Source organism: Thamnophis sirtalis, unplaced genomic scaffold (genome assembly GCF_051295495.1).
Source record: "Thamnophis sirtalis isolate CommonGarterSnake01/CBP01778 unplaced genomic scaffold, rThaSir2_p1.2 scaffold_1, whole genome shotgun sequence".
NCBI lineage: Eukaryota > Metazoa > Chordata > Lepidosauria > Squamata > Natricidae > Thamnophis > Thamnophis sirtalis.
In genome coordinates this window covers 61,182,065-61,208,644 of record NW_028261381.1, presented here as the reverse complement: position 1 = coordinate 61,208,644, position 26,580 = coordinate 61,182,065, and the positions used below count along the sequence as shown (strand labels likewise).

Sequence of the window (26,580 nt, the reverse complement as noted above, 5' to 3'; positions counted from 1 at the left end):
CCATATATTGCATATAAAACAAAGTACCCTATTTTTTGGAGTATAAGACGCACCAAGATTTTGAAGAGGAAAATTTTTAAAAAGGCTTTTGCACTCTGCAGACCTCCCAAAAATGACCCGTTTTTCACAAAAACAGGCCCATTTCCCCCCCCCAAAAAAAGGGCACGAAGAGTCTTTAGGAGGCTTATAGAGTGCTCCTGGGGGATGCCCCCCCAAATGGTCCATTTTGCACAAAAACGACCCCATTTTTTGTCAAAAAAGTGCATGCATGGCCTTTAGGGGGCTTATAGAGTGCCCCTGGGTGCTGGGGGACAAAATTAAGCAAAAAAGGTCTGTTTTTCATTCATTTCTGCCCTCCCCAGCCCCCAGCAGCTCTCTGAAAGCCTCCTAAAGGCTGTGCATGGCCATTTTGGTGAAGAGGGCAGGGCTTTGGGAGGCAGAAAATGCTGTAGTCAGTATATAAGATGCACCCAGATTTTCAGGCTCTTTTTTGAGGGAAAAAGATGTGTCTTGCACTCTGGAAATTATGGTAATCACTGGATTAAACAGGCACTTCAGCAAACACCAGGAACCTTTGATGGTCACTAGCTATTCCCAGAATCTTACCTTTGGGAGTGCAAATGGCACAATAGATTGTCCACATGTAGCGCAGCCGGTGAGCTGGTTTTAGAGTTACTTGCAAGTTGATCTTTCCCCGAGCCCAAACTGTCCCTTTGTAGTGATCAAGATCTATTGCTGTGAATGTGGAGTGAGAGAAGAAGAAAGGAAACAATGGAATTACTAAGGGCAGGCTTCCAATGATACAAAGAACCATAGATTAATGTTCCAATCACAGTAAATACCTAAGGGATCATTGGCAACTTCCTCAGGATCACATGGTCCAGTGATTGTTTGTTCCACACTAAGGACATATTTTAAGCAGCAGGACCCATTGTTAAATAGAACAAGGTTAGATGATTGTGTGCTACCAACCAGGATGTTGCCAACATCTATCTGTTTCTCCTCTGCCTACAAGCCAAACAACAGAGAAAGGTATTAAAAAATATCTATTATAAATACTCTACGTCAGGGGTGTCAAAACTGGATTTCTTCGAGGGCCGGGTTAGCATTGTATTTCTCCTCCACTGGCCAGCTAGGGGAGGAAGGGGGGGAGGAAACAGCTTTGCTATTTCCAGGCTGACCGCACGGGCCAGATTTAAACACCCAGCTGCCTGGATCCAGCCTGTGGGCCTTGAGTTTGACACCCCTGCTCTATGTAAATACTTTTTGTAATTAATCATACTAAAGGATGTCAACGTTTTTATTAAGACATATATTCAATTCAATAATATATCCAACAGGCATCCTGTCAGGGTTCCAAGAAACACCCCTAACAAAAGAAGATTCCGAGGCTTGAGTTTCCTCAAAGTTCCACTTTATTAGACATATCATATTGGCACATCTGGGAAAACCCGAATCGGAAAGCTTCCAGGTTTGCCCCCTCCCCAAATGAAAGTTTAAGTCCCTGCCCAGCACCCACATGTCTGTCACATGGTCCAATCAGGCACCGTCCCAACTGGAGAGACCTCCTAGTCACACCACTCCAGGTGCAGGGCAAGATATCCTTGACTCTCTGAGAAAGGAATGTTATTTTGTCTATACTTCCCACACTCCATATAATCCCCCTTCCCAGTTTCCCATAGTAATAAATGTGGCAGGCCTGAAGGCCCAATTCAAAAGATGGCTTCCAGGCTTAACACATCCTTCATTAGACTACGTGGCATTATGTAGCAGCTGTACCCACGTATTACACTCCATAGCTCTTCAATAGCGGAGTGTCACATGGGTATGCTTCAAATGGCAGCCACCTTCTTTAACGGGGCTATATTAATTTTTTGCCAAGCAAATGTTGTCACTTACCGTTATGGTGCCAAACGATCCCTCCCCAATGACTCGCAGAACGTAGCGAACACTCTTTGGAGTCTTGTCATCCAGCAATTCTTGGTCTCTCCAAACTATCACACAACTCCGCAGGAGATATTTGATTTGTTCAGCAGGAGTGAAGGTCCATGTCTGAGCCTGAAATCATACGCAGAAGAAGAGGCTAAAGGACCCAAAGATCACTCCCTTTCAGAATGGATCAATACGTTGTTAAGAGCTATAGGGGAACTTAAAGAAAGCTTCCTTTTCTCTCTCCCTGCTTGTATTCTTGCTATTTTTATGCGTAGAACTGTAACTGTGTGAATGTATTATTTAGCAAGGCACTGTTGGTAGTTTTTATGATATATTATTATATACTATACACTGTTAGCAGTTATCTAATAATATTATATTTGGTACAAGGAAGACTGCTAAATGACTATGTTAATTTTCCTACTTACTAAAGCTTCACTGGGTAGTAGTGTCCCTTCAGCAGGTTGGACAGACAGAAGCTTTTGGTCAGACTTCTGGATTTTCCATCTGAAAAGCATAGGTAGTCGGGTACAGTTTTTGATGGTGAAGGTACGTGAAGAGCAGGTACCCACACAGGTGGGTTTGAAGTACAGGTTGCCATCACCTTCCAAGATTAGCGCCAGAGGCTCAGCATTGCTTTGAAGAAAAATCTCCTAATGAAGCAAAGATAATAGACATAATGAGCCAAGGTTGAAAACCATCCATGGAAGTTCAGTTGGGTCCCAGCTGGCATGAGCAAGAATGAGAAAAAAAACCTGGACCTATACAAGAAGAAAATCCATAGGCAATGGCCAGGAGGAACTGCTACCGCGCCGGCTGCTCTGCACACTGCTCAGCGACATATGGCCCCACAGAGAGGGAGGACAAGGACGAAGAGAATGGGGAACCTGCATTTCCCAACTAGCACCAACTTCCTCAGCCCCCTTAAACTTTTACATCATTTTCAGACTATGCGGGGGAAAGAACGAGAAATCCCCCCTCCCCAACAAAAAAATTATTCCGGCCCCAGCCACCTCAGACTGCGCAGACCACCAAAAAAAAAAAAAAAAAAGAACGCCGTTTTAACTTGTGTGCTGAGGGTATGATTGTACGATTGTGAGAGTGAATGCGCCCACTTTTAATTTAATTAATTTAACTATTTTTTATTGTATTGTATTTTTTAACAACTACTGTGGGGTGTGTCAGTGCAGAATGTTTGTTGAGTGAACATGATAGGTCTGGGGGTGCGACCTGGAGCCCCCTCCACTGAGTGCAAAAGCAGAAGTGGATGGGGGCCCGGATCCGCCCCTCGCCCCAGAGTGAATGGTGTGTGTGGCCTGCCGGGAAGAATGGGGGCCATGAGAGAGGGGGGGCCTACGGGGGGGAGAGGGTTGGAGCATCTCGGTTACGACTGGGAGGGGCAGATATGACGGGAGCTGTAGGGCTAGCCATTACCGGGGAAGAAGGACTTGCTACATTACAGCGATTCCTTGTTCTGGCCCTTCAGGCTCAGCTCAAGAACCTGGTGGCAGAGGAGATCAGGGCCCTGGTCTCAGGTTGCTGCTGCTAAATGCCAGGTCTGTTGTGAATAAGGCTCCCCTCGTCCGGGACTTAATATTAGACGAGGGGGCAGACCTGGCATTTATAACTGAAACTTGGCTGGGCCAAGAGGGAGGAGTCCCCCTCTCAGAAATGTGCCCAGATGGGTTCCAGGTGCTCCACCAACCACGACACCAGTAAAGGGGTGGGGGAGTAGCAGTGGTTGTCCGGGAGTCATTAGGAGCCCTGCCCGGGAGATTGTGGGGTGTGAGTCTCTTCTCTTGAAGTTGGACCTAGGGGTTCAAGTGGGCTTGCTCTTGACGTACCTACCTCCCAGCTGCATCACGACAGCCCTGCCTGTGCTGCTAGAGGCAGTAGCCGGGTTGGCGGTAGAGTTCCCCAGGCTAATGGTGCTGGGGGACTTTAATCTACCGTCCCTCGGCGAACACTCTGAAGAGGCACAGGAGTTCATGGCCTCCATGACAACCATGGACTTGACCCAAGTAGTTCAGGGCCCAACTCATAGAGCAGGACACACACTCGACCTCGTATTTCTCTCGGGGCAGTAGAGACATGATCTGGAATTAAGGGGAATAGAGACCTCGCCCTTGTCATGGACAGATCACTCCTTGCTGAGGCTTGACTTCAGGACACTACTCCCCCACTGCAGGGAGGTGGAACCGATTAAGTGGTTCCACCCCAGGCACCTGATGGACCCGACGAGATTTCAGAGGGATCTTGGAGAGATAACTGACTCCCTTGCCCACAATCCGACCGAATCCTTAGTCGCTGCCTGGAATGTTGCGGCGACTGAGGCACTGGATCAGATTGTGCCTCTGAGGCCTCTCCGCGGCAGTGGATCCAGGAGGGCACCTTGGTTCACCGAGGAACTCCGGGAGATGAAGCGCCAAAAGAGACACCTAGAGCGTTGTTGGAGGACTAGTAACTCTGAATCTGATCGAACACTACTAAGAGCCTTCATTAGGACTTATCTAGTGGCGATACGGGCAGCAAAATGCAGGCATTTTTCCGCTCTTATTGCGTCCGCGGAATCCCGCCCAGCCGCCCTGTTCAGGGTGACCCGCTCCCTCCTGAAAGGTGAGGGGGTGGGGGAACCCCTGCAGGGAAGAGCTGAGAATTTGTTCAGTTTCTGTTGGATAAAATCACTCAGCTTCGGAAAGACCTTGACTCCGCTTGGGCAATACCAGCCAAGATGCCGAGGGTAAGTCTAAGTCGGATTTCCTGGGATGAGTTCGAATTTGTCATCCCTGAGGATGTGGACAAGGCCATGGGTGCGATGAGCGCCTCCACCTGTTTACTGGACTCGTGTCCCTCCTGGCTGGTTTCGACCAGCAGGGAGGTGACATGCGGCAGGCTCCAGGTGATTACCAATGCTTCTTTGCAGGAGGGGTCTTTCCCGCAACCATTAAAGGAAGCGGTGGTGAGACCCCTCCTCAAGAAGCCTTCCCTGGATCCAGCCGCCTTGAAAAACTACCATCCTGTCTCCAACCTTCCTTTTTTGGGGAAGGTTGTTGAGAAGGTGATGGCGCTTCAACTCCGACAGACCTTGAATGAAGCGGATTATCTGGATTCCTTTCCGTCTGGTTTTAGGTCTGGGTACAGCACAGAAACTGCTTTGGTTGCACTGATCGATGATCTCTGGCGGGCCAGGGATAGAGGGCATTCCTCTATCCTGGTGCTTCTTGACCTCTCAGCGGCTTTCGATACCATCAACCATGGTATCCTTCTGCGATGTCTGGAGGAGGTGGGAGTGGGAGGCACCGTTTTACGGTGGTTCTCCTCTTACCTCTCCGATAGGTTGCAGTCGGTGTTGGTCGGGGGACAGAGGTCGACCCCTAGGCCCCTCAAGTGTGGGGTGCCGCAGGGTTTGGTCCTGTCCCCCCTCCTATTTAACATCTGCATGAAACTGCTGGGTGAGATCATACGATGGCACGGGATAAAGTACCATCAATATGCAGATGATACGCAATTGTATCTATCTGCCCCGTGCCAGCTCAGTGTAGCGGCGGATGTGATGTACCGATGCCTGGATGCTGTCAGGATCTGGATGGGGATGAACAAATTGGTCCTCAATCCCGATAAGACCGAGTGACTATGGATGTTACCCCCGAAGGACAGTTCAGACAGTCCGTCCTTGATCCTGGGGGGTGAAGATTTACACCCCTCAGAGAGGGCTCGCAATCTGGGGGTCCTCCTGGATTCACAGCTGACACTGGAACACCATCTGTCAGCTGTGACCAGGGGGGCCTTTGCGCAGGTTCGCCTGGTACACCAATTGCGGTCCTACTTGGACTGGGGGGCACTTCAAACGGTCACTCACGCCCTTGTCACCTCAAGGCTGGATTATTGCAATGCGCTCTACATGGGGCTACCCTTGAAAAGCGTTTGGAGACTACAGCTAGTCCAGAATGCAGCCGCGCGAGCGATTTTGGGTGTACCAAGATACACCCATATTGCACCTGTCCTCCACGAGTTGCACTGGCTGCCAATTGGTCTCCGGATGCAATTCAAGGTGTTGGTTATCACCTTTCAAGCCCTACATGGCTCAGGACCAGCATATCTGCGAGACCGCCTACTGCCACACACCTCCCAACGGCCGATAAGATCCCACAGGGTGGGCCTCCTTCGGATGCCGTCAGCCGAACAATGTCGGCTGGCGGGCCCCCGGAGGAGAGCCTTCTCTGTGGCTACTCTGACCCTGTGGAACCAGTTACCCCCAGAGGTCCGGACCTTACCCACTCTCATGGCCTTCAGAAAAGCTGTTAAAACCTGACTGTTCCGGCAAGCCTGGGGCTGTTGACTTTATTGTAAAGGTCCAGTCCCGATTAGAAATGTATGCGTGTTGGAAATTTTTTAATTATTCTTTTATTTTGCTTTTTTTCTTTCTTTCTTTGTAAGCCGCCCAGAGTCCTCCAGGATTGGGCGGCCTAGAAATTTAACAAATAAAATAAATAAATAATAATAAATAATATCATTGAATCAATTCTAATACTTTGAAGTTCTAGAAATGCCATTAAACATACATAACTGCAAAGGGTTAGGACTGATAAATGACAAAAAGCTAGACATTGACAGAAGCCAATGAAGGCATGTGGAAGATTGGGGGTGGGAGAGAAAATGATCCCAATTATACATAGTTGCCACTGGTGAGTTAAGCAATGCTGATGATGTCCCGCTGTCTGAAGTCTGTGGGATCTGGATGGGGAATAACAGGGTTCAACAGAAACCTAGTAAGACTGAGTGGCTCTGAATTCTAAGGCTTTCTAGTTCTGGGACTATGTCATATTTGGTACTGAATGGGGTTGTGCTATTCAGACAGACTCAGTGTACAACTTGGGGGCGCTCCTGGGCTTGCAACTCCTACTTGAAGAGCAGGTGGCCACTTTGGTTAGGAGCGCCATTGCTCAGTTTCATGTTGTGTGTCAGTTACACCCATTCCTGGATCAGGAGGTCCTATTCACCATCACTCATGTCCTGGTCACCTCCAGAATGCATTACTGTAGTGTGCTCTACATGGAGCTGCCCCTGACATGGACAATGCCTTGTGCCATTTCCACTCCCAAAGTAAGATTCTGGAGTAGCTAGTGGCCATCAAAGCAACTAAGCAATATGTATGTGTGGAAAAGTAGGAAAATCCACAGCAGATTTTTAAAAAAGGCCTTGAAGAGAATTGAAGGGAATCTGGAAGCTTCAGCTAGTATAAAATGCAACAGTGAGGGCAGCTATGGTATATGTGACCCTAGAATGACACATGTTACATATCTGATCCACAACCTGCATTCATTTCCAATTTGCTTCTGGATCCAATTCAAGATGCTGGCTTTGTTTTTAAGCCTCTTCATGGCATGGAGCTAGGTAATTTGAGGGACTACCTTTTCCCAATTACTTCTGCCTGTCCCATCAGATCTGGCAGAAGAGGCAAGCTACAGATCCCCTCTGTTAATCTAGTAGATGGTCCTGTTCTGCAACAGTGCTCATCCTGTGGATCATCCTCCTTTTTCTATCCTCTCCCCACCACCCCCGGAGACAGGGGTCATCCTGGATGTCCTTTTGGAAGTCCTTCAAAACTTAATTATGTCAACAGCCTTAAAGATCTCATGGATATGGGGATTTAATAGCAATAGCAGTTAGACTTATATACCGCTTCATAGGGCTTTCAGCCCTCTCAAAGTGGTTTACAGAGTCAGCATATTGCCCCAACAACAATCCGGGTCCTCATTTTACCCACCTCGGAAGGATGGAAGGCTGAGTCAACCCTGAGCCGGTGAGATTTGAACAGCCGAACTGCAGAACTGCAGTCAGCTGAAGTAGCCTGCAGTGCTGCATTTAACCACTGCGCCACCTCGGCTCTTAATGGGTGGCTACACTGGATATAACATCTAATGTTCTCTCTAGCCCTTTTTTCATAATAATATTGATGTTTTAATTGTAGCATGCTTTTTGTGATTACATTTTTATGGGCTTTTGTACAAAACATTTCTGGGAGATTGGTAGCATATAAATATGATAGATAGATAGATAAATATAGGCTGAGCTAAAAGCAAGAATTCTAGAAGTTACAACTATCAAAGGATGGTAAACAGCAACCATCCTCCCCAAAAAGTATTAGGCTCTATGATCTGGATGTCATCAGGGAGGATAAGCCTATTTCCTTCCTTTTTCTAATGAACTGGTAAAAATAGGAAATTATATTTGCAGACATTCCTAAGCCTCACCTCTCTTCCCCACTTCTTTAGATAAGGAAGCAGGGAAAGGGATTATAAAATAACACATTGCCATAAATGAAGGAGTTATCTGAATTACTGATCCTTGTTAAGCTATCTATTAGTTCCTAGGTTGGTATGGAACAGCAAGAGTTTCTTCAGCTTTAAAGGATTTACCAAAATTAAATTAAAAGAAAATAAAACTACTAGAGACAGGGTGCCAAGAAGAGGAAAGGGGCATGATTGCATAATAAAATTGGGCAAAAAATAGAAAGAAAAATTGGCATTTCCTTGCTTACCTGTGTGAAAGAAGAGCAGAAATTGAGATTCAAAAGCAAGGTATGCTGTTGTATAGTTGTTTCTGTGGGGCAAGTTGAAAGGAAAAAGATCTGATGGGCTCCTGGAATAATAGATCCACAGGTGGGCTTAACCAAGATAGAAGGGCACTTTTCTCGGCCAATGTTAAAACTTATAGCTGTCGTGCCCACATTGCGGAGTAGTATGCTGCGGTATGTGGTGACATTCCGACATACTGGAGGAAAGACCTGGGAGACAGGAAGAGATTTGGATTGGTGAAACAGTCCCTCTCTGATTTTCCTCTATAACTTTTGTACTTTAAAGGAACTTTTATTAAAAAGGAATGTGGAAAATTGACCATATGCAATTTGCAAGCTGACTCCCATGTATCAACCAGCAAACCACCAAAATATAGGTCTCAAACATGCCCAGCTGTTCAGTGATTGCAAACCATCACCCACACAGAAATGAATGATTGATTGATTAATTATGGGAAAGGTCAATGATTCAGAAGCTAACGTAAGGCTCCAATCAGATTCGCTTTTAGAACACTGCATGCTAGGTTGCCATGTTGTGGCATGCATTCATCTTTCTGACGTATAAATATACAGTATCAAGCTATCCACTCCATCTCTGCATCTTCTTCAAGTTTCATTTTTCAGACATATTTCACCTTAAGTTCAACAAGCAAGTATTCAATACTTTATTTCAGTTTTAAAGGAAGGTGAAGGTTCAATCTCTGAGCTTGTGGGTTGGTTTTCAAGTTGAACAATAATGTGGCATTTCTTAACACCATGGAAATCAGTTTGATCCAGTGAATCAAATTAATGTGTTACTTTTGGATTCTCACAACATATTTTAGAGAAACACAGCATTTCTAAATGGAAACAGCAGGACCGGACCTCTAAAGACAGGGGTCAGCAATCTGCAGTTCTGGAGTCACATGTGGCTCTTTCCTCTCTCTGCTGCGGTTCCATCACCAGTCGGCAGCACAATTTTGAAAGGAGCTTCCGGTGGGGGGGGGGGGGAGAGAGAAGCACAGCGCGCCAGGAGAAGACTCTATGGCAAGGGGAGGATTTTCCAGTTGTCTCCACAATTGAAAGGGCTTTCGGTTATGACAGGTAGAGGAAAAAGCATGCTGCACTAGGAGGAGACTCTATGGTGGGGGAACTGAACTTCCGGTCAGCTGCAGAATTGAACAGGAGGCTTCCGGTTAGGACCTTTGTGGCTTCCGATGTTTTCTTTTCTGTGGAAACGGGTCCAAATGGCTCTTTGAATGTTTAAGTTTGCTGACCCCTGTCTTAAGACATTAATGGTTGTAAAATATTATGCCAATAAATGATTATCCTTGGGGAAACTGCTTATATTCCACAGACATTTACCGGGGATGACAAACATTCTTCACCTTGTGACAGTCCAAAGTGAACCGTGGGACGAAGTGCTGTCGCCCAGGTTGAAAAGTATGTCCACGCAAACGGATGGTCAAGTTCCAGGATGGACACATAGTGACGGGCTCTTCAACATTGTTGTAGTGTCTCAGTACCTACCAGTGAAAAGAAACAGAGCAAGGGAAGCCTCTTAATTTGTGCTTTAGAGTGATGTTAAACAAAGAGGTTCTGTTGTGGCCCACCAGCAGCCAGCGGAGCTAGCACCAGATTCGGACAGTAAGGAGGTTGGAGAGGAACATGGGCCAGTCCTGGAGTCTGGAGAAGGCTCTGATGGGGTCTCTGTGTCGGAGGCAGAGAAGGGGTCTAAGCCATATGCCAGGTATCAGCTGCCTTCAGGGTCAGACATCAGTGCGGCAGAAGAACAGCTGGAGCCTGTTCCCAGTGTGCGCATGCACAGAGTTGCCAGACGAAGGGAACAACTAAGGAACAAGGGTTGACTTGGGAGTAAGGCCAGAGGTGGACAATGAATGGTCCTCCCAGAAGAAATAAAAGAGAAGTGAAAGGGGAGAGGCATTTGCAGGAGACAATTAGTTCGCTTAATTGATTGGTGACTCTGGCAGCTCTCCAGGCCAGATAAGGTCTGTGACTGTAAATCCTCCCTTGAAAGACTTTGCTGGATATGAATGAGCAGAATTCATAATAAATTAATAAAAGGGGTTTTTGTCGGGACAAGGAGTTGCTTCATGCTCTTGGGAAGCCTAGGTCAGAACAGGTTCCAAGTCAGAATTCCAAGGTAGGAAGAGAACAGAACATGCCCTTCAACAAATATCCTGCTTTCTACATTTTTAAACCAGTACCTAATTACCCTCCCTTTGTGAGGAGATGGCAGATGACTTTTGCCAGGACGAGAATCTACATATTAACAGCATATTTCACATCAGATAGCCAACCATACCAAAGCGACATGGGAAATGATCCACTCTAATGGGATGAGAAACTGTGTGTGCTAAAGGTCAGCATTTTGAACCTCAATTTCAACCCACCTTATAGAAAGCAAAGCCTTCCAGTTCTGCTGCATATAAAGTATTGACCTGAGGAGGTTGGAAAGTGATGCGGAAAGCCATACTCTTCAGAGATGGGATGTCACAACTCTCTGGCTTCACCTGGAAAGGGCTGTCTGGCTTTCTTGTCCATATAACAGTGACTTTCCCCTTTGTGTGGTTGGTCACAGCGAAAGGAAGTGGCTCTATCTCTCGAAGACTTGCGCAGCAGCCAAAATCAAACTCCTTGATGCTGAGGCTGACATGGGGAGGATATATCGTGAGGTCACTGAATACCCCATCATGGAAATATTCAGCCAGGGGTTCAATGACAGGGTACTCCTCGGGGGATTTGTCCTGCAGTATCTTAAAAACAAAACATCTGTATTTAGCCAAAAAAGAAACTGCTCATTCTATTTTATTGAAGTAAGGGGATAATTATGCGTATCCATGTCCATAAGGAAGGCTAAGGAAGGTTATTCAACGATGGGATAAAAGCTTTTCAAATTTAACAGATTGATTTTTCAGAGGATATCCATATTCATAGTACATTCTGAGAATTATGATGATACAATACAGACGCATTGGTAACCAATTAATATGTTAGGCTTCCCTTTCAAGAGAAACCAGGCTGAATAAACCAGGCTGGACTCCTTTACCTCTGGTGGGAGTGTAAGAGCTCCATTCTCATCTACCAGCAGCTTGCCTTCCTTTAGCATGGTGCCCAGGATGTCTGGTGGGAAAAAGGTCAAACCTCTGGCCAGATGTGTCCTGTACCTGCTCAGATCCTTCAGTTTCAGAGGGTTTGGGCTTGAGGTTTCTGTGTGGCAGGTCCCAACCAAATCTAGGAACAATGGATCCTGACCAGCATCAAGAACACAAGAAAGAAAACAGACTATTTCATCCGCAAAGGCATTTCATTCTACTCTTCATTCTGAATTTTGTCATCCATTCATTTGGGCACAGGACAATGTGTGAAATTCTCTGCTTACAAAATTCAAAGCAACTGCATAGTATTGTGGAGAAAATAAACCTAACAAACAAAATTGAGGTTGCACCTTTTTTCTACCTGTGTCTTAGACATGACCAGGGTCAAACTCTTCTCTTTGCCTAATCCTATCAGACCCAAATTTGCCCCAGATAAAGCTCAGATAAACCAAAGAAGAGATGCCTCCCTAACCAACTCACATTACAGCCCGAGGAAGACTCAATAAGGGAGTTCCAACATAGTAACAAGGTGAGAAATCCCAACCTTCCATCCTCAATTAGTCTGATGATTCCATCTCCTCAACAGTGGACTTCTCCAGTTCTGCTGCCAGGGACCGGGACAAGGACATGCCTAACATCCCTCCAAATTGCCAACAAATAAGATTTCCAGAATTTCCTGCTTTATAGTCCTCAACCTCTATACCAGGGGTGTCAAACTCAAGGTCCTGGGGTTGGATCCTGCCCGTGGGGTGCTTAGATCTGGCCCACCTGGCTGCTCTGGAAGCAGTGAAGGACTGGCCCATGGTGTCCCTGCAAAGGGTTGCAGGAGGCCATTGCAGCCGAAAATGGAGCTTGGGAGCCTGTTTTCTCTAGCAGAGCGCTCGGGCCACCCCAGGAGCCCCCGACATGAGTAATAGCTGGCCACGCCCACCCTGACCATGGCCACGTCCCCCCCCCAAGTCAAACACAACCCTGAGTCAAACACAACCTTGATGCAGCCCTACTCTATACAAATCATTGCTTTTCCATTGTTTGGAATCCCTCATTCTTGTAAAGCAAGCACCCAATCCTTGTTGCGATAAACATAGAACTCCTCAGTGCTGTGCTCTATACTTCAAAATTGTTCATAACAAGACAAAAATATTAAACATATTATAGCCTGAAAATTAGGTCCATACTCAACATTCAATCAGAGCCAGTTCTTTGATTTAACTTAGAAATATTATACAAAGAAATGAAACAGGAGCTACTGGCCTGAGGCTGTAGAAACATGTCATACAGTATAACCAGAGTTACCTGGACAGAATTATTCTATCTGCTCAATGAAATGGTACTCAACCATCCTGTAGTTGACTGGGAGTGCATAATTCAGAGACCAGTTTCAGGGCAAGATGTGTCCTAACTCTCTTACCTGATGATGCACAAGGCAAACCACACGCCGGTGACATACAATTGGGTGAGTAGGCTGGAAAGTCACCTTCAGGGTGATTGTTGACATTCCATTCAAGACCCCATAAGGATGGTCAATAGAAAACACACTCTGTGTGCAATCAATGTCGAATTGATAATAAGCTGGAACATCGGAGTTGTTAATTATGTCTAATGACTGATTTAAGTATTCACCAAGGTTAATGTAGTCGAAGTAAACAAAGGGATGATGAAAAGTTACTGCAGGGCCTAGAATGACAAACAAGCCCAATTTTCATTCTGCTATGACAATTACCGCCAAGGAATTGGGGGGGGGGGTTGTACAATAAAAGCTCCTAATAATTAGTTTTACTTTGAAGTATGGATGTCCTGCACGTTATCTATAAAATAATTACTCTGGTCACCCATTTTTTCAAGACTTCCAAACATGCACACATCCATTCTCACACCTATGAGAAATGCCCAGGATCGACTTCTTCATCTTTGGTGAGCAGAATTCTGTTTTCTATACAAAAGGATCATTTCAAATATTTCTAACAGATAATGAATAGTTATATATTCATATTGAGATAACAGAAAATAGTACGTAGGGCAGCAAATTTTTAGGCTTGAAAATAACATAGGAATCTATCTACACAAATCAGTTTCTGTTGGCTACAAATATATTCCCAAACAACTTTAGAAAAATGTTCTACATAATATGATTAGAATCCAACATCAGGCAAGTTTCTGTATATTTACTAAAATTAGGACTGAAACATAGGGATTGGTGAAATTTGTTTTTGCTCAGTTCCTCCTTTTTTTAAAGAAACTATTAAGGACATTCAATTGCATTTCTGTGTCTGCCTGTATTTTGGTGTCCATATTTCCTAATATACAAAGCATGAGGCAGTGCTTCCCACACGTAGGTGAATTGCACCAAAATGAATAAAAATGGTTTTTCTTTGGGTAATGACATACAGAGTTGTTTTTATAATAAAAGTATCATTCAAGTTATGACAGCTCTGAAGGAAAGCATTTACAAGAGTCCTCAATGTTTGATAAGACTTTCTCATTAGCAGTTTGAGGTAATGAAACCACACACATTTTCATGCCTTATTTCAGGGTTTTTTGATGGGAGAACTGCTTTGCAAAATATGGGGAAATTGAGGACTGCAAAATATACTGTGGTTTGCATGCTCATCTGAAAAGGGCGCATTTGTTACATTTAAATGTGAATTAAATTTCTCTCCAGTCCCTACTGATATGCTTCACTACAGCACAACGAAACAAATAGCTTCCCCTGCACGTACCTTTGCATGATCCTGTCACCTTCAACACAGAATGTGTGTTACTTCCCAAAGGCACAATAGTGAAGTAATCCACACTTTTCACACCCACAGTGTGTGGGCTAAACCTAACAGGGATGACTGATGTGCCACCAGTTTTAACAATGGCTTGGGTAATGTCGCAGGAAAAGACACGATCACGAAGCATTGGCTCCTTTGTTCTTTCAATTCTGAAGGGAGCATCGACCTGTCAAGAGACAGACAGTTAGCTCTCCCTCACCAAGCTAAGAGGTTTGATCTACATTGGGCAGCATAGGCCAAGAAAGCCTGAGACAGATTTTCTCATTACCTTATCTTTTAAAAAGCAAAAGTGTAGTCTTTCTACGCAAAAAAACCCCAAAACCTAGCTGGAAAAGTGAATGAAAGAAGGTTGGCATCTGATGTGGTTTAGACATTAAGAATCACTGACATACTGCTTCTTTCCATGTCATTTTCATTGTTTACTCTCTAAGGATCGAGATGCTTAATAGGCCAAGCCAGTCTTTCAAGTCTATTAACTCATTCTTACAATCAAGGATCACTGAAAAGGAATTAGAGAGGTCCTTTAGCAAAATTGCAGGCTTGTAAGTGAAACAAAGATGCGTTCTGAAATTTGGCCACACACATTATTAGCTTCTTCCTATGGCATTTCTGAGCAGATCAGTTAACTAAAGCAATGCTTGGCCAGTTTCTTACACTCAATATAATTGTAAAAATGGTCCATTATGTTTACGTGAATTGTCTACATAGCAACAGAGATGACCCTAAGAAATAGATAGTTGAAGAAAGACTTTCTTTTTTCTTTTCTTTTTTTCTTTTGCCTTTATTTGTATGCCACCCTTTTCCCTAAGGGGACTCAGGGCGGCTCACAATTCAAAAGGGAGGGGGAAACAACAAACAATAAACAATACAGCATATTAAAAGAGAAAAAACGCAACAATCACACCATTCGAGTGGGGCTATAATCTTAACCCCAGGCCAGCCGGGACAGCCAGATCTTTACAGCAGCGCGGAAGGATTGGAGGGTGGGGTCTCCCTTTAAAACAGAGATGGATGACTTCAGGCCCATTCTCTGAAGCATCCAGAACCCCTTCCAAATTATATTACCAACATTCAGCACCATATTTGGGTTTTTCCTCTCCTAAAATTCCTCTCCTAAGTATAATGGATCTGTTAAGCTTCCACTTAATTTATTACACTTTTTTTTTAATTTTTTTTTAAAAACTGATCCCAAAGAAGTCAAACGTGTGATGCTGTTCCTCACAAATGTTGCCACAGCATCACTGCCCTGCCTCATTTGGTGCTTGAAGACACCCTCTTCCCTCCCTCCCCACCCCACCCAAAAACCAGTGTGGCCTGTACGGATAAAATCATCTGCTTCAAAAGTAGAACGAAAGAAAACATTATCCCTGTGAGTAGAACAGGCTGCATTGGATAGAACAAACTCTTCTTCACATTCAAGAAACACCTTTCCATACCACAGATACATTCAGTATCTCCATTTCTTTCTCCACTGTGGTGTCCACAGCAACAGAGCCAAAAGAAAGCACATCTACGAACTTTATCAACTTAATGTCTTCAAAGGTGTCTTCTGGCACATTGACCAGCAGGTGGGGATATTTACCTAGAAAAAAAAATACTGTATTTAATGTTAGAGATGGCTGTGTTCTCAATTTATGTCGATTTTGACGTTTGGGTCACTGCACCAAAGGTGTGGCACTATTCATGCTTTGACCTGAAACATGTTAACAAGAAAAGCATTTTGGGAACATTAATTTCACTTCTAAATTTTGCTAACATGAGTTTTATGGTGAGGGTCAAAAGCCTTCTAAATTATGGGCAATTGACTACAAAACATGGACATGCAAGACATTAAGTTCCTATTAAAAGAAAATGAAAAAAATAATAAGAAAGATGTCATTCTTTTCCAAGAAAGTAACCAGACATGGGAAAGATCTGTCAGTTTTCAACTACAACATTTGTACATGATGATCAAGAAAATAATATTTCTTAACAATTTGGGAGTATCCTAAGTAAAAGTTCAGAGGCAATACAATGATATTGCAAGGGAAACAAAGAAATAAATGAATTAAAAAACCAAACTGAAATTAGGTGTTTTTAAACAGCCATAAGCTTTACTGCATAATAGGACAGGACTACACATCTTCCCAGAAAGAGACGTGGTGGCTCAGTGGCTAAGACGCTGAGCTTGTCGATCAGAAAGATCGGCAGTTAGGCAGCTCGAATCCCTAGTGCCAGGTAACAGAGTGAGCTCCCGTTACTTGTCCCAGCTTCTGCCAACCTAGCAGTTTGAGAGCATACTTTCACTACTTGCAGTTTAAAAATGCAAGTACAAACAATAGGAACCACCTTTGTTGGGAAGGTAATAGCGTTCTGTGCACCTTCAGCATTTAGTCATGCCAGCCACATGATCACGGAGACGTCTTCGGACAGCACTGGCTCTTTGACTTTGAAATGGAGATGAGCACCGCCCCCTATAGTTGGGAACAACTAGCACATATGTGCGAGGGGAACCTTTACCTTTACACACCTTCCCAAGCTCCTCGGTTTTTAATATTGCAGAGAAATGTATTGGCAACCATACATGTAACCCCTAATGCCACTGTTTGCCCTTGGTAGGTGGAGATGCAACAGGACATACACACACGCCAGAGACATATAGATTTAGAATGGAAGATATAATTTCATTTTTCTCCCCTACAGTGTTGTAGGGAGAAATTGCTATCTACCAACGGAGCAATTTTGACAAGAAATGAGGTGGGAATGATGGACAAACTAAGCTATTCAGCATAACTATACTGAAGGTCAATCAGCTGGAAGTCAGAAACATGAATGGATCTCCCAGGAGGCTGAAATTTTGCTGAAGATACATATCAAATGTTGCATTTGATACTTTTAGAGTGTAAATGTTCTTACCAACAGCTTGCAGTTTAAGAGTCTTCTGCTCCTGATTGTCTCCAAAGCTGCATGTTGCTAAAACATCATACACTAAAGCCATCTCAGGTTGAAAAGTCACCTTCATTATGATTTCTTCACCAGGATCCAACATGCCACGAGAAGGCATTAAAGAAAAAGGTTCGGGCACCTCCCAGCTGAAGCATATCAGTAGATCCCTACAAAAAAACAGTCCATAAACCAAAAGTTTTTTTAATCAGAACTAAAGTGTTTCTTAAAATATTGTATTATGTATCTATGTATTTATAGTAGCTGCATGCTAGCTACTTTGCAAGACTCTGGACAGCTCATAGTAGTAAACTCTCATAAAAAAACCCAAAACTCCCATTAAAATAATTACATTAAATATAATTAGCTATACATCACTACTTACTAATAGTCAAACTATAAACACCAACAACTGTCCAACTCTCAGGATTTCTATCACCCCATCTTCCAAAACCCTAAGAAAAGAGAATTATCTTTAGGGAAAGAAAAAAGGTTCCATTCTAATTTCAGGATGAAGATTCCATGGGATCAGAGCACCTATAGAGGAAACTTGATCACATGTTGATATTTGGGAAGAGGGAACAACCAGCATACCTTCTTGAGTCCAGCATGCAGAACAGAAAGATTCTACTTGGAAAATGCAAGTATTCTAGCAGGAAGTATGAATCAAGGCAAACTTCTAGATCTTGGCCCAACATTTAGAGACTGGATTGAAGTTGTCTAAAATCTCTGAATTGAGACAGTGCCTCTTCAAGAGGGGATACACCATTGCTTCCTTCACAAAGATAAGTGTGCTTTTCCCTCAGAAAAACATTAAGTATTCCTCAAAGCCATGGACCTGCCCTCTCTGTGCCAACTCAATTGATCCAAGAGAGGCAGGGATCTATTACAGATGATCCTGCCCACTTCCTTGGAGTCCATGTGTTTCAAGAAATACAAGCTGCCACTACAGTCATCTCAATGGATCCTGCCAACAATTAATCCATCTCAAAAATAATGAAATCAGATAAGAGCAAGGGAGATCTTCTCATCCATCATTCTCCAAGTAGCTGCAGGTAATCCTCCACTATATGGGAGGTCTAACATTGGGTTCTTAACCACTTTTGGTTGTGTCTAATCATGTTTGCTTTTCATTTTCCCTTTTGACACTCTTATGTATTTCTTTGTTGTTTCATTCCCTTGGACTCCTCTGGGAATCACTGCATACAGAAAGAGGCTGCTCAGGAGCAATTTCATCCAATGCCTTTGCCAATGTCATATCCCAGAGCTCAGTGAGAGGAAACTTGAAACTGCCTACATGATCATTAGTACATTTCCAAATGCCCTCTGGAAAACCATAACATTAATAAGACACCTAAAGAGGACTCTCCTAATTGTATCCTCCCTGCATTCTGAAAGCTTCAGGGTGACAAAAAATGCTGTACGTCTGTGATAAGTGAATCCCTGGGACAATCCAAGGTTATCATTATGGCCAGGAAATCCTACCTTTCCAGATGTAGCCCCAGTGCATGGAGGTTGAAATTCTACAGACCAAAGGCTTGGACAATCAACTCCAACTCAGAGACCAGCCTGAGTTTAGAATTAGAATTTGCTTGGCAGGAAATTAAACACTAATAGCACCCCTAGCAATTTCCTAATGTCCAACTTAACACATAGGATCACTTGCAGTTACCTAAAGTAGAGGGCATCAGGATATTGCCACTCATCTTCCATGTCTTAAAATCATACTTGCTGCAGTTACTGAAACCCAGAGCATATTTTCCTATAAGGATTCCCTTCACATCCTTACCTAGCCACGTATCACAGTGATATATTGCAGGCCATATAATATTGGCTAACTCAAACCTTCCTTTGTCTTCTAACAAGCCTCCGTATTCCAAAACCCAAATTAACAATTTCTAAGAAGAATATAACTGCAACTGGACCCTTCCTGAGCCCCATAGGAATTGTTAGGAAAAAAATAAGATGGCAGTAGCTCAATGTTTTTTTCTGAAACAATGCCCACCTACTCCAAGGAAGGGACAAAATTAAATTGGGCTGATATAGAACCCTGTGGATACAGGCTTTATGGCTTGTTGAGAAGGAATCTCATCAATTTTCCTTCAAGTAAAAGACAGTCACTTTGTAACCCAATGGCAGCTCTATGTCATGCTCTCAAAACAATCTTGAGAACCGAATATGTCTTCCGCCTTTATAAGTCTGCGAACTGAAGTATTATGGACTTTATATAGTCAAGCAAAGAGTTTAATTTGCCTTGTTAGTATGGATTCTGATAGCTCTCAAAACTGCTGGTTTTGATAGCACAGTCTCAATTCCCTTCAACAACCTTTCCCAATTTGGTGCCGCCTCCTCCCATCCACCACAAGTTAGGTGAGAATTTTACTCTAAAACATCTGAAGAGTACCATGGGGAAGGCCATTTTATGCTATCTAGAGCAGAAATGAGGAGCAAAGATCTGGTGGCAACCCAAAAATAAGCAACTTTGTAGAGTATCAAAAAAGCACACCTACCCATTATTGTACAAAGGAAAGGAAGACTCTGTAAAATGATAGACAGCACAGGGAGGAAGCTGGATGGTAGGTGGGAAAAGGAGTTCAAGGCGTGGTAGTTTGGCTAGTAGTGCAACAGAAAATTCTCCTTCTGGCTTTTCAAAGAGGATGCTGTCTTCATATTCCCTCTGAATAAGAAGAACAGAAGATAATCAGTTCAAATATATGTCCCATTTCAAATGTAGTTAGGATGGACATCTCCTTGTGATGCATAACTGACGTGGGGATAGACAGATGAACCTATCCAATGAATGCCTATGTAAATTATTTCTTTATGCTTTTTTATGTAAAATTTGAAATGCTTATAGAGCAAGATTGCTGTGTAGAAATATTAAAACTAAAAGCGTGAGGAAGCCTAAAGTGAACCAAACTAACAAATAAGAAGCAAATTCTGTATTAAAATATCTTTCATTTAAATACCTCTTTCGACTATTAGACCAAAATGGGAAGAGAGCACTTTGGATTTCACATGGAATCAATATGACAAGATAGTAATATATTTAATACTCTTGATTTATACCTATGAACAAAACACACTAGCTGCTTGTGCAAAAGCAAAATGAGGATTCCTTCTTTTTGACTTAGTATATAATGTGTATATAGAATTGGTGAATAAGCTGTAGTTTCCTTTAGAGCAATAAACTCCAAAATATTTTTTCTAATGGGAACTCCCCCCCCCCCCGCCCCTGCCCCCCACAGTTCTGGCTCAGTATAGTATGGCAACAAGGACACAAGATTTGACTTTGATTTCCTAGCTTATTCTGGGTCTGCTTTTTTGTTTGGTTTGTTTTTGTTTTTGATGCAGGCATTTATGTAAAGCACTGTATTATTAAGCATTGTATTATCCCAGTCCTGATGTGGACTATTTGTTTCAGTGCCCCAAATCTCTTTGCCTGCCAAGTAGGACAAAGAGGTAAGAGGAATTGTGGCTGTTATTTTAAATAATTATGACTCTGAAATAAGTATAAACGTGACTTACCTTTTCCAAAGGGCGGAAGATAATTGGCAAAGTTAAGGACATTCCAGGGGTCAGGATAATTGGCTGTGGGAAAATGGTGATGAAGAAACGTGTAGTGGGAGGTCTGCAACAAAAGGAGCACAAAAAGCATAAATGAAGTGATGCTGAAGAGATTCTGTGTAAACAAAGCAAAAAAATTACATAATAAATCACATTATATGGAGCATACAAAAGCAAGCATGCAAAAGTTTAAGAAATTGAAATATTCAGAGACAGAAAGACAACAATATTATTTCCAAAACTGTTAAAATGGAAACTATGGTTAACCTGATGCTGAAAAATATAGAAAAACAACCAAAAGATAGTAGCAAATAAAGAAAGAGCAATTCTGCATGGCAGCTTTAAGCTGTGAGTGTCCTGTCTTGGCTCAATTGAAAATGAAGCCATCTTAAGAATTCCATCCTGGATTTAATCTGATCCTCCACTATAGCAACGATGCTATCCATGTGTTCCAGACAACGGTGTGTCCTCACTGGTGGGTTGCCCTGCCTATGCAATCTTCCCAGTAGGAAAGCTAATACTGACTGTTTTCCTCTGCGTGGGTAGGTTTGGAGAATATGTGTTTTCCCATCACTGGCCTCATAGCCCCATTAGCTTTGAACCACTCTCCTGCCCTGTCAGCAATTTATCCCAGAGGCTCTTCTGCATGGATGCTTTAAGTTGCTTATCTCCTGGGCAGAAACCAACTAGAAATAAAGCTGGCTTAAGAAACTGCTCTTTTACTTCAACTTTGACAATAATGCCAACTAGATATTCTGCCTGATGGCAGTTATCACAGCCACTAATTCCATGCATGTACATCACGTTTTATGAACCACCTTTCACTGATTCCTCCTTATACTTAACAGCATTTTCGGCATGTCTGCTAGTAATCCATGAAGGTGGAACACCAATTTTCCTTCTTCCTGTCACCTGAACTAGAAGAAGGCTTTGTCAGACCTGTTACCAATTTCACTTGTTTGTTTGTTTGTTTGTTTGTTTGTTTAAAAAAAGGTTTTCATCATTCAAGTGGTGAACTTGTTAAGGGGGAAAAAAGTCAAATGTTTTACCATTGTACCAAGAAGGCCATGGAGGACAATGACCAGAGAGGGGAAGGGTTGTCCCCATCACTGTGCAAGCTGTCAGATGGAGTGGAGGCAATCTTCTACAGTGAAACGAAGCAAAATAGGCAGACCATATAGCCCTACTTGGAACAAACTCTGATATAGAGCAAAACAACAACAACATGGATATAGATTGCTATGGCAGTAGGATGGCTTATGTTAAGTATGATATCATGAATTCTTGTCCTCAAGAATCAGTTAATGGATATCCTCATGCTGTGACATGCATGATAGGCAGATAAGTCCCAACTTGTCAGGTTTGTTTTAGAAGGGATAAGATAATAATTGGAGACTTCTGGACTTAATGCTCAGGAAAAATCCTATTGACATCTCAAGGAATTACTTCCAAGGAATTCCACGTAAGATCAGGCTGGACAAGAGTTAAACAATAAGATCTGGACTAAGCAATATGAAAAAGTATCTGGATTTACGCATTGGGCTATCATACCCCCATTATTTAATCCTGATTGGTTGAATAATCAACAGTTGCCTGGATATATGCCTTGTATAAAACCAGAGAATATAATCCATGAACCATAATGTCTAGAAAGGAAGCAAAGACAAAACCAAGCAAGTCATAATGGGGCTTTGCACAAAACAGAAGCTTAAGTTTATGATATTTAAAATAGCTGCTGAAATTCAAGAGAACAATATCCGATTTCAAGAATGTTTTTCTTGAATATAATTTGGGTTAAGTGAAGAACAGCCCAAAGAATAACAAATGGTAAAAAATAAGAAAAGCTACAGAATAGCAAAGGAAAGCTCCATGCATGGTATACAAACCTGAACTTCAGCTTCTGGGGTTTCAGACACACATTTCTTAATGTTAGATGTTTAGTGAATTCTCTTCCTAGAGACCATCCTTGCCAGGTGAGAGTCTCAGCTACTTCAATACCCCAGAAAATATTCTTCTTGGGTTTTCTCACAAAGGAATCTATAGACGTCTGGGAAACCCCCCTCAGCGTCTGAAGAAGTGGAAAAACCAAGTTATGACTTAGCTTATTGTCTCATCTGAAGGCTGATAACCAATTTTATTCAAGCAATTAACACAAGGAATTACACCCCCCACTAATGTTTCCCAGCAGCTAACCTGGGATAGTTTAGAATGATATAAGTGAAAATGGATTGCAACATAATAGCAATTAGAAATCTCATAGAAAACCTACACACCTGCTTGGTACCATTGCGACAGAGTCTTTGAATGGAATCTTTCTTGGTTGTACATCCATGCAGATGAGTGAGCATTTCTGCATCTGAGAAAATGAAAAGCAAAATCAAATTATAGAACATTATAGAGCCTTAAACATGCTAGCCACAAGGGGCCATCTATTATATATACCTAAATAAGACCAAATTCTCAACAGAATCATTAATGTAATTTTACAATTCTGGAGGGGCTGTCTTAGATTGGCTCAGAATTTAGAAATGGAGGCAGACTGGCTTCTTCAATCTAAACTTCCTTGTAAATGGATTGTCTTAAATTCAGGGGTACTTTTTACAGAAGGTTATGATCTTACTGAAATTATGGTCCTGACTGTTTCTTTCCAGAAAATATTTTTTTTTAAACTACAGAAATGTTTTTAACACCAGACAGCAGCCATCGTTTACTCAGAAGTAAAACCTAAGAAGTTCAAAACTGATTCCATTCACATGCTTCTGAATTCAAATAACATAGTCTCAAATAAGCTGCAAAAAAATAGGAGCCTTGATAAAATGCCTTTTTTCACTTTGTACTTTGAATTGAGAGATTATATTATATTATAAAATGATCACTCAATTCAAAAGTACCAAGTGAGCAAAGGCATTTGATCAAGTCATAATATAGCTCCAATCTTACCCTGGTTTACTTGAAAGTAACTCCTATTAAACTAAGTCAATTTAATGATCCGGTTGTTATACACAAAATATTCAAGGCCAGTGTTATTCATTTCCAAATATTTTCCAATTCATTTCCAAATAGTTTCCCACCACCAACCCCGACTTTACACAAATCAAAAGAGGGAACTACCAGTGGATGTTTTTCTAAAGTTCACCATGACCCTGCCTCTGCTTGGGAGATCCGGAATAATTGTATAGGATAAAATATTTCCATAGGAATTGTCAGCTTTTATTAAGCAGAATAGAAAGCCAAACATTGTTGGTGGGTTAAGGATATCATTTAAGGCAAAAAGAACATCCTGCACTGCCCCTTTGATAACACCCCTATACAAATTGTAACACCTGAAAATATGAAGGTCAGAAAGAGATGAATGAACAGTGACTGGGCAAGAACTACTTTGGGAAGGCAGACTACTAGATCCAGTTTGCAGGAATTCAGAGAATGCATTGCTGCCGCCTAGTGTTTCTCCAAATGTTTGCAACCAGATATAGTAATTTAGCAAAAGCAATTCCGAGGCCCCATATCTCAGTTTCTATCCATAGGCGGATAGTTTGTTTGCCTTTTATACAGACACACCTGTATGCATGCCTTACATTATGGGTACAGTATATGCATATATATATATATATATATATATATATATATATATATATATATATATATATATATATATATATATATATATATATATATATATATATATATATATATATATATATATATATATATATATAATGTTTTCTGAGGTTTTCGCGGGTGTTAGTATGTAGGTCTCTAGTTGTTCGGGTTTCTCCCGCGTAGAATTGGAGATGTCTTGGCGACGTTTCGACGAAGTCACATTCGTCATCTTCAGGCTGCTGCTGACTACTTCAGGTAGTCCAAGTTCAGGTACTTCAAACCTGAAGTAGTCAGCAGCAGCCTGAAGATGACGAATGTGACTTCGTCGAAACGTCGCCAAGACATCTCCAATTCTACGCGGGAGAAAACCCGAACAACTAGATATATATATATATATATATATATATATATATATATATATATATATATATATGTGTGTGTGTGTGTGTGTGTGTGTGTGTGTGTGTGTGTGTGTGTGTGTGTGTGTGTGTGTGTTTTTATTTGTGCTGATAAATAAATAAAGGGAGACTAGTATAGATCTATTTCAAGCTATTTAGCTCTCATCAGCTAGCCATACCCATTAGGCCACAGGCTCTTATCCGTTATCAGATAATAAAAAAAATCTAATAGATACCTTTCATCCTGGCTTCACTGATAACGGATAAGAGCCTGTGGCCTAATGGCTAAGAAATTTGCCTAGGATGTAATATAGCCCAGGTTCAAATCCCAGTAAGGGTATGGCTAGCTGATGAGAGCTAAATAGCTTGAAATAGATCTATACTAGTCTCCCTTTATTTATTTATCAGCACAAATAAAAACATATATATATATATATATATATATATATATATATATATATATATATATATATATATATATATATATATATATATATATATATATATATAATGTTTTTTTTATTTGTGCTGATAAATAGCACAAATAAAAAAAATAAAAAATACACAAATATAACAAAGGCAACAGTAAAAATATTGGGTTTCTGTCGTGATGGACTCTTGTGTCGAGCCGATTGACAGATGATGGAAGCAGTTAGCTTCCTCCCATTAATTGGGGCTTACCAGGGGTTGTAAAAATCTAATATATATAATCCAATATTTTTTTACTGATGCCTTTTTGTTACATTTGTTATATTTGTGCTGATAAATAAATGGCTAGCTGATGAGAGGTAAATAGCTTGAAATAGATCTAGACTAGTCTCCCTTTATTTATTTATCAGCACAAATATAACATATATAGATATATAGATACACACACACACACACACACACACACACACACACACACGTGTGCACACATGTTGTGTTAAGCAGAAATAATAGGAGACCCAACATCCCATCTACCTCACCCCCGTAAACCTTTAGTGGGCGCTGATCGTGGGTGCTGAAAGATCCTACCAGGAACTTCACCTTCGCCAAGCTTAGGAAAAGAATGTTCTTCAGAGCAGAAACACAAAATCAAAGAAGCTGAAAAACACGAGACGCCGGCGTTGCTACGGAAACAAAACGCGGAAGTAGCTGCCGGTTTCCCTGGCAACCAAGAACGGCAGCCGAAGAGGAACATTCTTCCTCGTTGTCTCCCTGCTTTAACGCGAAAGAGCAGAAAGAACGAGTAGCCTTTGGGGGAGAAAGAGACGCAGCCAGACTTCGCGGGTAAGGCAGTCTCTGGAATGGGGCGGGCCCCTAAACCTAAAAATAAAAGAGATGTTTCCCTATGGTTCCTGAACGGACGTTGTGAACTATGCTTCCACCCGAGACGAAAACACGCTGCTTTTCTCCTGATTCTTATTCAGTGGTACAAAAGAGCCGACTGAAGTCTGAGCACTGTCCTAAATTGCTCAATGTTGTAACAGTAATAGAGTTGGAAGGGACCTTGGAAGTCATCTAGTCCAACCCCCTGCTCACGCAGGAGACCTGTATTAGTGATTCGAACCGCCGAACTGCCAACCTTTCTGATCGAGGGAAAAGAGAAGTCTGAGCAAATAAGTGGATTTATTATACACGACCTCCTTTTCCAAGTTCTATTTGCGCTATCTGATTTTTTTCTATTAGTCTTGACATTTCTGCCTTAGATGATTTCTTTTTAAGTT

The 26,580-nt window shown here is 42.2% G+C and overlaps 1 protein-coding gene across 2 annotated transcripts in view; it reads right to left on the bottom strand.

Annotated features, from left to right (window-relative positions):
* CFAP65 (cilia and flagella associated protein 65) overlaps nucleotides 1-25,998 on the bottom strand; it is a 54,893-nt gene extending 28,895 nt beyond the window's left edge. The window contains exons 1-17 of one of the 2 annotated variants that reach the window (XM_014057161.2): nucleotides 25,840-25,998; nucleotides 23,147-23,229; nucleotides 22,760-22,941; nucleotides 20,835-20,937; nucleotides 19,817-19,983; nucleotides 17,280-17,476; nucleotides 15,821-15,966; nucleotides 14,328-14,550; nucleotides 13,019-13,284; nucleotides 11,559-11,759; nucleotides 10,903-11,265; nucleotides 9,877-10,014; nucleotides 8,474-8,719; nucleotides 2,361-2,585; nucleotides 1,900-2,058; nucleotides 843-1,008; nucleotides 607-735 (exon numbers count right to left, since the gene is read on the bottom strand). In XM_014057161.2, coding sequence (XP_013912636.2) covers nucleotides 607-735; nucleotides 843-1,008; nucleotides 1,900-2,058; nucleotides 2,361-2,585; nucleotides 8,474-8,719; nucleotides 9,877-10,014; nucleotides 10,903-11,265; nucleotides 11,559-11,759; nucleotides 13,019-13,284; nucleotides 14,328-14,550; nucleotides 15,821-15,966; nucleotides 17,280-17,476; nucleotides 19,817-19,983; nucleotides 20,835-20,937; nucleotides 22,760-22,941; nucleotides 23,147-23,221 — 2,986 coding nt within the window. In that variant the 5' untranslated portion in view covers nucleotides 23,222-23,229; nucleotides 25,840-25,998. The remainder of the gene's footprint in view (nucleotides 1-606; nucleotides 736-842; nucleotides 1,009-1,899; nucleotides 2,059-2,360; nucleotides 2,586-8,473; nucleotides 8,720-9,876; nucleotides 10,015-10,902; nucleotides 11,266-11,558; nucleotides 11,760-13,018; nucleotides 13,285-14,327; nucleotides 14,551-15,820; nucleotides 15,967-17,279; nucleotides 17,477-19,816; nucleotides 19,984-20,834; nucleotides 20,938-22,759; nucleotides 22,942-23,146; nucleotides 23,230-25,839) is intronic. The other variant, XM_087713042.1, reaches the window with a different exon arrangement.
* Nucleotides 25,999-26,580: the final 582 nt, after the last annotated feature.